The following is a 14667-nucleotide window of genomic DNA, read 5'->3' as shown; positions in this document are numbered from 1 at the left end:
CTCTGGGAATCCCATGAATACTTATCAGTTATTCTTGCTTTTGCAGAGTCTGTGATCACCCTTTGAAGTGGAATGGATTCTCAAGGCATTTCACATTCATGCCCTATGTCTATGTCTGCTTTGCTGATCACGGTGTGTTGAAACTGCTATAACCAACAAACACTAATTGTATGGAAGAAAAGCTAAGTTTTACGCCATGTATTAGTATAATTGTGGATAAGTTTTCCTGCTTTTTTTTTCCCTTCATTGAAGACATGTTTTACCCAGCGTTTTGCATTTTAATTGTGCCACCGTTGTATCTGGGGAACGTTATTTTTTTGCCTCCAGATCTGGTATTTTGTGTGTTGTAATATACATAGCTGATAATTTATCTTTATTGTTTCTAACGTGCTCCTGATTTCTAGCTCTGCTCATTAGAAAGTATGAAAGTCAGTGTGCTTTGTTTGACTTTTCTGTGACTATTTTTGTATACAGAATCAAACTCAGATTCTCATTTCTGTGCACTGCTGCTTTATAATTTGCTCTGGCAATTATGAGCTAAATTATTTCAAAATTACATGAATAACTTACAAACAATTGGCAAGATACTTATTTGATTCTATACTTATTTAATACCACTGTATGCATAGGACACGTTTATTTATGAAAAACACTAGTGAAAGAGCAAGACAAGCATTAAGACATACTGTGATCACTTTTTCAAAAAAGGAAATGAACTGCAGTGTGTTAAAAAAAAGTCAAGCAATGCATCTCATGAAAAATATAAAATTCTGTATTTAATTTGATTTCATAGGTTTCAACACATCCACCATTTGGGATTTTGTTCCGTTTTCATGCACAATATTTTCTGCTGAAAACATGATTGAAAATGCCATTTAAATTCATCTTTAAATGTGTCATGTACTATAAATGCAGTTTTCCTCCAGTAAATAAAGCATTTCAAAAGTGGTTTTAATTAAAATGTCATAGGAAATATTGAAGAGAATTTCACAAAATGATATGTTTTTCATTCTTCATGAAAAGTCACATCTTTTAGCAAAACAGTGTCTCACCATAAAATGAAATAAAATAAATAAAATAAGCTATCTCTTAATGAAATGTGGGTTTGGTTACTATGAAAGTTTAGAAAAGAATAACAAATATTAAGCTAGATTATTACCTGCACTGATTTAAATTGCATGCTTCCTTTCCAAAAACCTAAGACAGTAAAGGTTGAATGCTGAAAGTGCTCAGCAAAACATTGCAAGTGCTTTAGCTCACTCAGGGTCAGAAGTGCAAAGCTTAATTAGGTTTGGGAGGGAAACAAGTCAGAGTTTTGGGGTTGTTGTCGTTGTTAGGTTTTGTTTGCTTGTTTGTATTCTTCTCTCTTCATCTATCCAGCTAAGTGTACATAACTGGATCATTATCATATAGTTGTTTGAGTTGGAAGGGACCCTTAAAGGTCATCTAGTCCAAACACTTGTTATTAAGAAAAGCGTAGTAATAGGATGCTGGTTTACAAATGTTACCTGCTGCTCTACCTTACCACAGAGTGTTTACTGTTGAAGTGGAGCTCCCTGCTTATTTCCAGTATAACCTGCGGGCTGCCTCTATCAGCAAAATTGGCAAATTCTCTAGTGATGAAAATGATTTTCATCGAGTCAGTAAGAGTTGAAATGAACCTAGCTCAAAGCTGATTGCGAGCAAATATTTTGAGAGCCTCAAGTTGCATTTGAACAAGAGATTCCAAATGAAAATCCCTGCCCATTCACTAATCCCATTCATTAGAGGCTCAGTGATTACCTCATTAGTATGATGCAGCGCAGAAACTGGTGGAGCTTAGGAGCCAGCTTACACAGCTGATGGATTTGGCACAAACAACCCAGGTGAAGTATTTCTCTGCTGAAACTGTGGATGCTTTCTGGCTTAGAAAGAGCATGAAGTGCCCACATTGTAACGTAGCACATTATGGACTTTCTTTTAATAGCAAACACTATTTTAAAAAATATGTTCCATTATGTTGCTATAAAACAGTGTGTTCCTGCAAAATATATGTTTTCTGTTCCTCACCCACATCACGAGCACATTTGCCTTCTCCTTCCTCATAGCAAATATATCCAACAAAGCCATTAAAAAGCTGTTTATGCTACTCATGCTAGTGTCCCTTTATATGAAAATACTTCTTGTACACTAGCACAGTTTTATTCTTTTTTACAAGAGCACACAAACAGACACCAAACTCATCACCTCCCAGCAGCAGGAGCTTCAGTTTGGGTAGATCCCCCAGAGCAACCATGGGGAGGGGTTAATCAGAAAATGGGGAAAATTCTAATAAAGCTGTGGACATTGTAAGCAGGCAACAGAGGAATAAAACTTAAAAAAAAAATCTTGACAAAATAAATTAAAAACAGGAATAGCAAAAACAGCAAGCTAAGCACCAAATTCAATTATTAAGTTGTTGTCTTATTTAGAAGAGGAATAGGAAACAGTTTTTGTATGTAGTGCCTCAAGGGTAAGTGTGAACAAGATAAGAGAGTCCTATCTGGTGTGTTGGTTGCTGTCACCTAGACAAGCCATTCAGAAGCCAGTAACATTTCTCATATCTGAGGTCTTTGCAAAGAGGGGCTCTTCCCCAAAGACAGGTCTGCAGAGGTGTTATAGCTGGAACAGCCGTACCTACCATCAATCGTTCAACAAATTTTTGACCTTTTGGCAGTACATTTTTAACGGATACATAAATCTACTGTCCTGGGAATATGATTGCTTAAGCTAATCAAAAGGAGGTCCTAAGGAGCATTCCATGTCTTAATCCCCACAGAGAGGACATAGAAACCATTCTACTAATTCACCTCAAGGATCTGTATCTGGCATTCACTTTCCAACACTGGCCATAAATAAGCACCTAAGGGACAGAAAGTGTACCTGTGATCATTTCTTCCTAGTAGTCTCTCAGTCTCTGTTCTTAATTTCTCCATGATGGGGATTTGATGAGTTGATGGTTGGACTAAATGATCTTAGTGGTCTTTTCCAACCTTAATGACTCTGTGATTCCATGATTTCCTGATGGCAATGTATCTTGTAAAGGAGAATGGAATTTCACAGATCTACTATTTTCTGTGAAAAGTAATACACAAACAAATTGCTTCTTTTTTCAGTTTAAACTTGGCTCCTACTGCTGTCATGAAATCTGTATTTCTTCCTTCCATCAAAAAATGTGGGTGCCAATCTGTCTTAATACACCCTTTCCATCCCATCCTGATTTTGCAGACCTCTGTTACATACTCCCTAGCATGTCTTTTCTGGTGTGAACAGGATCAACCAATTTATCCTTTTCTTTTTTGAGTTCGATAACTTGCTTTGTCTCCCTGACTTACTCTTACCATCAGTTATAGAGAGATCCTAAACAGTAGCTTTAAACTATATGCCTGATTTTTAGATAGCTGCTGGTAGCTGGAAGGAGTTCAGTCTGTTATCTGTGTTGTTTTATGGTAACAAGGCATCTCTTATCTCTTGAGTACAGTATATTTTGATCCAAAGTCAATTGAAGTTATGGGATATGAAAGATGGTCTATTTTGGTCATCAGTTCTGATCATTTCTTAGGCAAGTGCCAGAGAACAAGGAATGGAAATGGCAGTGATTGATACAATTCTCCGCTTTGGCATTTCATGCTTCTAAGAACATATGGAGAAAAGTTGAAGAACGGTAGGGCAGGTCAGCACATCACTCCCTAACAAGTTATTAATCTACAGTTCTGTAGGGTCCATGAGACACTGAAAATGGCTGCAATTCATCCATTTGGTATTAGTGTGTTAACCCATGTAATTAGGTGCAGCCTCTTCCAAAGCAGCGGCCCAGAGCACATTAATGATCCTTCACATGGCACCTGAACCATTTTTCTGAGGCTTTCATTCATCACAGGCTTCCCCTCTGTGGAGCTGAGTGGAACCTAATTAGACTACAAAGAAATATGGCTATAATTGGTCTGGAGAAGCTTAGTAAAATGTAATAAGGGAGTTTAATTGGCTTCTTCTTTGTATTACTGATTCTAAATTTTGTTATTTGCTGTGGACAGTGGACCAACTTTTCTTTACTGTGTCATGGAGAGAACATGAATAAAACATACAGTGATGAGTGGTAATCTGTTTGGCAATTACATGCAGAAATGGCAAACATTGGTAGTTTCACAATAAAAGTCAGGTTTCCCTCATCTTTGTATACTGCTGACAATGGAAATGTCTATTTTAAGAGTATAAAATGACATTTAGGAAAGAAATTAAGTCACTGCTGTTTTGTAACCTTAGTTCCAGTGAATTATAGTTACAGCTAATATCAAATCCCTGCTTATCATAGCTAGCAACTGTAGGCACTTGCACAAAAGTAAATAAAGACTTACCAAAGTGAACATGTTACGCTTTTTTGGTTGATATAAGCAGAGCAAGGAAGCCCCTATGGTGACATTACAGGAAATGTGTAGGAAATTGAATATTTAGAAGATTTACTGTACTAATTTCACTACAAACTCTGCTGAGACTTAGAAAGATCTCCTCACCTCTCTGTAACCCTATATACCACCCTTCCCACAGTACAGCCTTTAAGTGGCAAAGAGGTACTCTTTGGACAGACTGTGAGACACAAATGATGTTATTAAAACTTTATTATTTCTGTGATGTGATGTACAATATAGAGCTGATACATCTATCTGAATCACCCTTCCCCTTTCAGCTTGAGATCTCCTGAGATTGGTCAGATGGCTATCCAGAAGGGTAAACTCTAAGCCTTGCAAACCACATTTCCAGCTTTTTGGCTAAGTCAATAGGATTGTCAAAATCTGCATTTGAAGGCCTTGCAGACCCTGGAGGGGAAAACAACTTTTTCAAACAAAGGTTTTTGTAAGATTAAAATAGCTTGATGGAGCTCAGTGGTGTGAGAGATTGTTACCATCACCTTAATGCCATTCAGATGGTAGAATTCCTCTCACCTTGCTTGTCTAAGTGTTAAAAACAATTTTCTCTCCAGGCACCTCCAGTGAGAGAGCCTCTACCAACTCCCTGAGGAAATTACTCCATGCCCCAACTGAAATCACTTTTGAAAATATTTTGCTTGAATTTTCAGTTTCCTGATTACAGCTTCTGCCTGGTTGCTTTCCAACCTGAAGTAATCTCTCCCCCCAGGAATAACACCAGTACGGTAGGCTATAATGAGTAATCTCTGGGCTGGATCTTTTTTTTTCATGGGAAAAAGTCACAAAGTTCATGGCAGACAAAGGTGGAGCCTCTTTTTCCCTCCCTTCTTTTTTCAAGGCCAAGCTGGATGGGGCCCTGGGCAGCCTGATCTAGTGCTTGATCTTGTTGTTGGCAACCCTCTTGTGGCAGGGGGGTTGGAACTAGATGATCTTTGAGGTTCCTTCCAATCCAAGCCATTCTATGATTCAGTGATTTCTTCACAAAGCTTTTTGACATGAATGAAAGATCCTATGGCAGACACCCACAGAGTTAAATATGATTGTATATGAGAAAATGCTATCCTAGGAGGAAAAGATGTGTACTCGGCATAACAAAATGAAAAAGACTAAGTCAGAGAGGGATGGTAAGAGATTTCTTTGAAGAGAAAATGCTTGTATGAGAGAGCAAAGGGGAATTTTGCCCAAGAGAAGACTTGAGGGAAACCTGTTGGGATGGTGCATGCATAAATTCCTTTTGTTATCTCCAGAGCAGCTGTTTGGGTGCTGTATCTGAGGGAACAGATGAGGGGTGTTCTTGAGGGAGAGGCTTACAAACACAGCGTGGTGGTGATAGGCTGATGGATGGACTAGATGATGTTAGTGGTCTTTTCCAACCTTAATGATTCTGTGACTCTATGAAACAATGCAGAGTGCAAATGTGGTTGTGTAGTTGCAAAGGCTGCTTTTGTGTTGTTTGTACTGACATCACTGCAGGACTTTAACCCTAAAGGAGAAGGGAGGAATGCACAGAGACACTTCATGGTGCAGATGATGGAGACTGGCAATAATGTTTGGTTGTAAGATCGTGCAAGTTGTTTGCTTAACAAAAGATCCTAGCAAAAAGCAGGCATGATTACTGCAATCATCTGTCTGGCTGGGGTACTAACTCCCTAGTAGCCAGCTTGCTGTCATACTAGATAAAGAAATAAAAAAGCAAAAAAAAAGAACCCTATGGAGAATGTTGCCGTACTGGAACAGCTTTTGTAATGCATGGCATACGGGCAGTTAGCAAAACGCAGAAGCATGCAGTGAAAACTGACACTTCTGACAGCAGCAGGTAGGAAAACATCAGACAGCTGTGATTACACCGTCCTTTGCCTTTTCTTTCTTTATGTCTCTGCTGAGATGCTTCTGACATGATCAGCAGCAATGCTAAGTGCTGAAAAGCCTGTGCCAGAATCCTCTAGTCCTGCACGTTCAGAGTCCAGACTCAGCAGTTCTTCAGTCTACAGGATGTTTTTACAGATTGTTTGCTTCACAGGTAAGTTGGATTCACTGCACAGCCCAAATTTGCCTCATCTTACTTTAAGCATCTAAATAAGAAGCTTACAGGCAGCAGACAGAGATATTGGGATAGGCTGCAGTACCCTCTGGAGATGCTTATGTGTCCCAGAGGTGGCTGTGTTCAGAATTTAGAGCCTCAGTTAGGTGGGTAAGTCTAGATTGAGCATCCCTTCACAGTGCTTCAATACCAAATCTCTCTCTTTTGGGCTATAAAGTTTCATCAGGGCTATTTCTTCCCACTTTTCCAAATCTCATATTGATCCTTCCTATGCTTTGAAGTGCTACTAACCTTCTGAGACTGCATCTTCATTTGACATGAGAATATATAAAATACTCTACAGAGGTAGATAGGCAAGGCAAAGGAAGGCAACCTTTGTTAAGAGCTTCCAGATTCTTGCAGTATTTACTGTCCCCAAGGAGAAAATACAAGTGCAATGCAGGGATCGAAGAAGAAGAATCACTGTACATTCTCTAAAGAAATTAGAAGCTTACTAAATGGCCTTACATATTTCTGATAATCTGGCCTTCTTCTTAATTAAATAAAAGCTTTGCAGTACATAATTTCACAGGGCATGAGGTATGGTCAGAAAACTCTAGTACTGGATGGTTTGAGATGAGAGAGTAATCTATGTAGTAAGAGTTGAATGTTGGCAGAAAAAGTTTCAGAGAATATGAATGTCTAATAAAAACAATCCCTTCCCTTTCCTTTCCCTCTCCCCCTTCCCCTTTCTCTTTCCCTTATCATCAGGTTGTTGAGTGCTTTGTGTGGACACTCCTGTTAATTCTTTAGTTAACATGTCTGCATCTTCCAAGCCACTTGGATCTCAGGTACTAAAAGAGCCAAGGTTTGACTCCATATTAATAGAACTAGTTTCCTGATCCTTAGTCATATTAAAAAATGACAGCAAATGTCAAATAATAAGTAATTTTAAACATGAGGTGTATCCTACTCTCTGGGCAGTCAATAACCACTCTTAAAAGAGAGTAACATCTATGCAGTGACCCCAGGCTAAAAATCTTCAAGATATCTCTTGTATAAGAAGTTGAAGAATAACTACGGTGACAGAAAGGCTTGCTTCACATTCATTTCTACCTTTCTCCTACCTATGTGATTCATCAAGGCTTGGAGGTGCTATTGTGCTTTCTTATAAAGACAAAGAGAGAACAATTTTCTGAAGACTCAAGAACAACAACCAAATACTGAAAGGACCAACTGCATCTTGTCTCATTGCAGTATGACACTGTTCTCCAGAGTTGCTGAATCATTGCCAGTAAACTAGTTTGTTTTTGACTTCTTCACCCTTGAGCAATGTTTTCTTGTTTGTTTCCTTTGTTCTCCTTTTTTTCCCCTCAAATTTAACTGAGTCAAAAAGTGAAGTTGCTCAAAAAGGCAGAATACCTGATTGACACCTCTTGGAATCCCATTCTCAATTTCAGCTCTTAAAGTCACCATATATGTGTGTATAAGATGGTGAGATATCAAGAAAAGGATCTGGAGATGGTGTCAGGCAGGCCTCCAGGAAATGCAGGTAGAACTGCATGTTAGTAGTGGTAGCAGAATTGGGGAAAGAGGGAGGAGATAAGAGTTTGGAAGGTTTTTCAGTGAGGTTTGAGTCTGGAAATATCTGAAAAATTGTTTGTCTGGAAAAAATATTATAATTCAACAGACACTTTTTCTCCCTTCCACTGCTCAGTCTACAACACCAGAATGTTTTGCTACCTTCACTCCCTCTCATGGCTGTTCCCCAAGCTTGTGATGGTATATTTAATGATTAGGTTGTGATGGTATAATTAGTGATTTGGTCTGTCCAGCCAAAAACACATTGGGGAATGGAGCTTTGTCCTTAGATATGGCCAAGAAGGACAATCTTGGCACTATGTTCTAAATCTCATTAATTCTTGCCTTGGTCATGTGGAAAGGCTTGCCACTGACTTAAAGATTGTATGGTTTGGATTCAGACTTTACTGATACTAAAGTACTGGGGAACTGTGATCAATCTCCAAATAAACCCCTGTATAATTAAAAGAACAAAGCATGTTAGAGAAGAAGTGAGAAATATTTTGGTCTCCTGTTCTCAGCAGACTCACTCATATATTAAACATAGTTTTCTACAAAGAATTGTGATATTTTTTACATTTTTTACCCCTTCACTAAGCAGTGACATTATGAGATACAGTCTGTCTCCCAGGACCCAAAGTCCTGCAGTTAATAATAATGTTCTTCTTGGATTTAGCAGTCTTTGATTTGTACCCTGATTTGTTATTCACTTGACCATGCTCCCTATTCATACTTTGTACTACATGAAAACTTGCACAATCTCCTCTGGAAAATTAGTTCTTTCTCTCTAAAACCTCTTGAGATATGGCAGACATTAAAATCGAGAACTGGAGCTAAGAATAGAAAAGCAAGGTGGTAATCAGAACAATAAAATCCCCTGGATCACCAGTCAGAGAAAACATTTCCATACAACTTTGGAGAGGTAATGTTCCCCAGGCACAACCCAATTATAAGTTACATGGAGGCAGTAGGTTGGAAGTAGGATAATGGTCTCTTTTTGGTTTCTATCACGGCCACTAAGTACAGTATAAAACCATATATGCTAGGGGAAGTGGCTGGACCATGTCAGCATGTCTGAAAGGATGATTGCAGGGGAGATAAGCCTCTAGAGTGGATCATGAGATCAGGAGAAAGACAAGTGATTTAGTTAGTAAGTCACAAAAGTCTCAGTATTGCTGAAAGTCCTTCAGTGCTTCTTCCTCGACCACACAGCTATTGTTTCTATAGAATGATCTCATCATTTGCCCTATATTCTCCATTATTCGTTTAACATTCTTTTTTTTTTTTTTTTGCATCATATGTAACAAATGTTGTACTATAGTAACCTTATAAAATAAAGCTTTGTAAATAACACTTCTCTGAGCAATTTTTTTCCTTTTGATTTTAATGGACACTTTTGGAATCCCTGAGATGAGACCTACCAGGAAACTGAGCACAACTGTTTTGCTTCCTATCTGTTTTGCTGCTTAAAAAAACCTTGACTACTGAGCTCTACAGAGGGAAAATCTGAAAAGAAAGATGTTATGAACCTGATGTAGCTGTAGCTGTCCCTGTTCATTGCAGGGGAGTTGGACTAGATAACCTCTAAAGGTTCCTTCCAACTCAAACAATTCTATGACTTTGTTCAGATGTTAGAGACAGAATTCTACAGCACAAATTGACACCAGAGAAGTGAGGATCAGAAAACTGGTGAGGGATATCTGCTGGGAGAAGTGGCAGAAGGGCACTAAAAAGTCCACAAGAAAAATGTGATTTTCTTTTCTTTTCCTTTGTCCCTTTACATCTGTTTGCTGAGGTATGCAATGCACTCGGTGAAATGCCAATTGTGGAATCTCTAGGTGACATAGCTCCTGCGCTGCAGTGGGTTTGTTACACCTCCCTGCTTTTGAGAAGGTGGGTGCTGTAACACAGAAATTACACTTGTTTTTCTTAGGCTTTTATTGGGTTGGACAGGAGATGTACCTCTTCTCAACAGCCACTGTCCTGGCTTGCAACCACTGATACTAATCTGGGTTTTAAACTCTCTAAAGGTGGTTAATTCCACCTGGTAAATTAGCTCAGAGATTAAATCCTTTCCTACTAAAAATCAAAGCAAAACAGAACAAACTACATTTATTTTTACCAAAAGTTGGCCTGCTTCAACTTGCCAGTGTGGTTTTTGGTCTGTTGGTCATTTTCACATTGTGCTGCTATTCCCCAAATGCTTTGGACAAGCAATCAAATCTTCTATAAAGTGAGTAAAGCACATCTTTTGCATTCCTTTTCTCAAGTGGCACTTTTCTTCTCTGAAGCTATTTGATCATTTTCCTAGATTGAAAAGATATATCAAGGAAGTGAGTGATAACCAGAAAGCACAAAAGGATACGTAGTTTTAAGAAAGTGTCTGACAACTCACATGTTATATGTAATCTAGACTCTGCAACACACTGCAGTGTTTAGATCGTTTCCAGCAGCCATATATTTATGGTAATTTTTTAATGTCAGGAGCCATGTTCACAGTGGAATTTGATGTTGCCAAGAGAGGCAGAATCAATGCTTTTCCCATCTTTTCGCACAGAAACTGCATGTGGCTTTTCTCATGCTAAAATGCACATTTTCCCTAGTCTTGCTGTCACCTAATAGCTGCATTTTCAGCTGTGTTTGTAGGTCTCAACTGAAGACAGCGTTTAAGATCTTAATCACCACTGGGTTAGAAGGTTGGTTGTCTTGGGTACTCCCTTTCTTCAATGAAGAAATGCCAACAGCTCCAAAGGGCAGTTAAGAGACAGAGAATTGCCCTTTGTAGAACATATCTATTCTCTTTCTATCAACCATATGATGTACTTGGCATGAATAAAGTTTTTTTGAAGTTTTGCTTAAATGATCTGGCATTTCTGATACTCAGAAACAAGCCTCCTTGTCCTTGGGACAGGAATGACAAAAGACAGAGAAAGTCTCATAAGAAAATAAAGGCAAGAATATAAGAACACACTGGGACACAGCCTCCAGTACTGCTCACTGGTGCATGTCTTTGGAGGATTGTAAGAAGTAGGCACACAAGTGATGATTCTCCACAACTCATGGAGATAAGCAAGATCAGGCTCTGAGCAGCATGATCTAGCTGTAGATGTCCCTGTTCATTGTAGGGAAGTTGGACTAGATGACCTTTAAAGGTCCCTTCCAACTCAAGCGATTCTATGATCGTATTATTCTATCCAATCCCCCAGTGGCTTCTTAGTCTGAATGGTCCTTTTTATGTAGGGTTGGATGGACTTTTATTGCATGAATTTTGTCCTATGGCTATCTCCTCATCAAAGACATGCTAATGATTTTCTTGGTTATCCATGGATGCATACATTAGGTGGTGCCAACGGGAGTCCACATGTTGTGAACTGATGTAAGTTAGCATACTTTTTTTGGAGACTAAGCTTACAAATCAGCTAGATTTTGAAGTGTGCCAATAATGTCATGATGCTCTGTTCAGGAAAAGGACCCTCTCTTTTTGGCAGTATCCTAACCACCATGAAACTTGCCATCAGAAAGAAATGAGTTGTCTGGGTTAATGAAAGTAAGTATGATGTATAGTCTTTATATGATATGATGACATTTCATCAGTTTGACAGTACAGTCTGGAAGCTCATGTCTGTTAAAGGAAAAAGGAGTGATATTACTGGAAATACTGGAAATATTACTGTAATTCTGTCTCTGAGATGTATTAGAATCTGTCTCTTGACACAATTTTTTTTTTTTACTAAAATATTTTGTTGACCTTGAAGAATGTTTTAGAACATCTTTAGCTTTCAGAGTCTTCAGTTTAAGAGAAGGCTGTGAATTTTAAATATGATTTTCCAAGTATTGTTCCACGAATTAGGTGGTCCTTTATTTGAAGAAAATAGGAGAAAAAAAAAACAAACAAGATCTTTTTTGAGCCTTGGGGAAAGTAGGAAAGTAGTGATTTAAAAACATATTTCTGCTTCACTCTACTAGTGAAATCAAGTGGATTTATCTGCAAAGAACACAGCCTATGGGTTTCAGCTGTTTTTATATAAATGCTTTCAGTAGACACACCGTATTTGTCCTATAGATCAAAATATCAACAGTAGAAAGTCGTTTATCTTCAAACCACTTAGGACCAGCATTTTTATTGTTTCTCTCATTAGGAAAGCTGGAATATCCCAGGGGAGGCTGGGGATTATGATTTCGTCTGATACTCATTTGTCATATTTCTATTGCTGGTTTCAGGCATATATATTTAGGTAAAGAATAATCATTGCTGCCTGAGGTTGGCATCATGCTTCCTTTAGAAGAGCCATAGGTTTATGAGGAATTATAGCTACCTTTTCAGGAGGAAAAAAATGAAGATCAAGATTAATTTTAGAATTTGGAGACTTCTTGGGGACTGGGTTTAAATTGAAAAGGTATTGTAGAGTGAACTTACTGCTTTGGAGTTGCCATTTCTGTCATCTTGTCATGATCCCCTAAATGAGAGGAAAAAATACCTAAATCTACAAAAAGAAAATTTAGAAACTGCCTTAGAAAACAAAAATTGTACCGTTTTCTTTGAAGAGACTTTTCTAGACTGTTGATGTATTTACAGCAATACATTATTGTACTGCTAACATTTTGAACTATTCCACTGCTGATAGAAAATGAAAGAAGGAAAAGGAAATTGTGTATGCTCCAGAGATGCATTATCCGTGGAGCATGAGTAGCTGGCACAAAAAGGGCAGGCTAATGTAGAACCAATCGCAAAGATCGTTGCAAAATGTGAAAACAAAGGAAACTCCAAAATGATGGATTACAGCACAGTTTCTCATTGTTGAATTGTAACATCTCACTTCAGTGGGCACAGTATATACCCATAGCAAAGTAACTTGAATAGGTGTGAAGTTAAAGAGGCTAGTGGTTTAGGTCACAGCATATAGTCATATTTTGAGAATAGGCTTTTTGGCCCAGGGATGAATGTCAGTCTTCAAAACTCAACCTGAACCATTACATCTTTAATTAACTTTAAAATATTGCTTTAAGTTCTATGTGTACCTTTGTGAATTGCTACACGGGCCTCCTGGATCACCACCAGCAGAATAAGGAGCAGAACCTTAACCACTGATAAGCCATAACTCTAAGCATCTGCTGGCTGCTTGAAGGTATTTCCACAAAGCTTTACTCTTTTCTAGTATGCTACTGCTGTTGTTTAATTGCACCCATTCTTTAATACACAGTGATGTTCATATTCTACTAAAATACTTCATGTACTCTGGTGAGTGGGACTGTTAGATAGTGGTAGTAGATGGTACCAAGGGACTATTGAAGAGCTATGCAATCTTCCAGGTCTAAGTTACCTCTTCTCATTGGTCTTGGTTTAGTAGTAACCAAAGTTAATTACTTACCTCATTCTTCTGTTAAATAATGTATTTGGTGGGTTCAATCCAAATATGAGTGTCATTCATCAATCTGCCATGCTGGCTTGCTTGCTGGGTTCATGTTTTCTTCAGGGTAACAGTAATCTACAGAGAAGGGCCTTGCAGGACAGAACCATAGCCTACTGCTTTGTCCAGTGCAAGGGAGATGTTTCTCAGGTATGCAGGTGAAGAGGGCCATCAGTGTCTAGGGCTCTCACTTTTATGTATTTTGTTGTTATTCGATTCAACTGAAAGAAAAGAAAAAAAGCCTTTTCTTTTAAAGCGACAACATTGAACACTGCAGGATTCTCTTTGAGAAGAGAAAAAAAATCCTGTTGCTCACCAAAGACTATTTTTTCAAGTATCGCATATGTTCATTGATTAAGTATTTTATTACAGAGCAGATAAAAGCCCCAGCTGTCTCCAGTGGTTAGTGTTGCTATATTTTATTTATTGCCTTTTTTAACTTTATTCATCATAGAGGACACCTCACTGTCCTTTCCTTAACCTCCAAATGAATTCAATTCTGAAATGCAATTCACTCTGATGCAAGTATATATATAGATATTTATCAAATCCTTAAAGGGATTCAAAAATCTTCCATTCAGTTTTATCAATACCAAGAAAAACATGGGCATGTAGTTTTCCCATTAAAATTAAAATGGCATGAATGACATGTACAATGGTGAAAAAGATGAAGTCTTCCATTTGTCAATACATAAGCTCTCTGTTTTGAATTTTGCCAAATCTGAAAATACGTGACTGTACCAAAATGGATCACCAAGTGCACTGGTTTTTCTGGGTCCTAGCATTATCTCTGAGGAGAGAAAAAGGAGAAATAATATTTATTCTTTATTGCAAAGACTTTTTAGACCCACGTTAAAACAAACACATTGCTCTTGGGATATACTGGAATCCAAATTTGGGCAACCTGAAAGTTTAAAGTATCCTAAGGATAAAAGATAAAAAGAGAAATTCAAAAGGTGAAGTGGAAAGATACTTCCACCAAGGGTTATATGAAAAAGAATGACAACAAAATAGCCATATGGACAGTCTGATATCTCTATTCCCATAACTAATGACCAGGATATATGTAGACATCTATCTCCTCCTATTCTCTCCACTTGTTTTGGAGGAAGAGACAGTGGATTAGGCAAATATCAGAGTAGAGTGGCTTCAAATATCTTGTCAGTTGCATTGATTGTGCCAAGATGGAGATGATCCCTGTACCTTCAACCTGTGT

At 38.1% G+C, this 14667-nt stretch overlaps 1 protein-coding gene across 3 annotated transcripts in view; it reads left to right on the top strand.

Moving 5' to 3' along the window:
* Positions 1 to 1098, top strand: part of TSNARE1 (t-SNARE domain containing 1) — a 478612-nt gene extending 477514 nt beyond the window's left edge. For all 3 annotated transcript variants that reach the window (XM_021387367.1, XM_021387368.1, XM_021387366.1), the window contains one exon: positions 47 to 1098. Coding sequence is in view for 1 of the 3 variants with exons in the window: in XM_021387368.1 (XP_021243043.1) it covers positions 47 to 55 (9 nt within the window). In the remaining 2 variants the exon portion in view is untranslated. The remainder of the gene's footprint in view (positions 1 to 46) is intronic.

The sequence above is a fragment of the Numida meleagris genome, chromosome 2, assembly GCF_002078875.1.
Source record: "Numida meleagris isolate 19003 breed g44 Domestic line chromosome 2, NumMel1.0, whole genome shotgun sequence".
Taxonomy (NCBI): domain Eukaryota; kingdom Metazoa; phylum Chordata; class Aves; order Galliformes; family Numididae; genus Numida; species Numida meleagris.
Note: the sequence above shows the minus strand (reverse complement) of the source record. Positions and strands in the feature narration are given on the sequence as shown.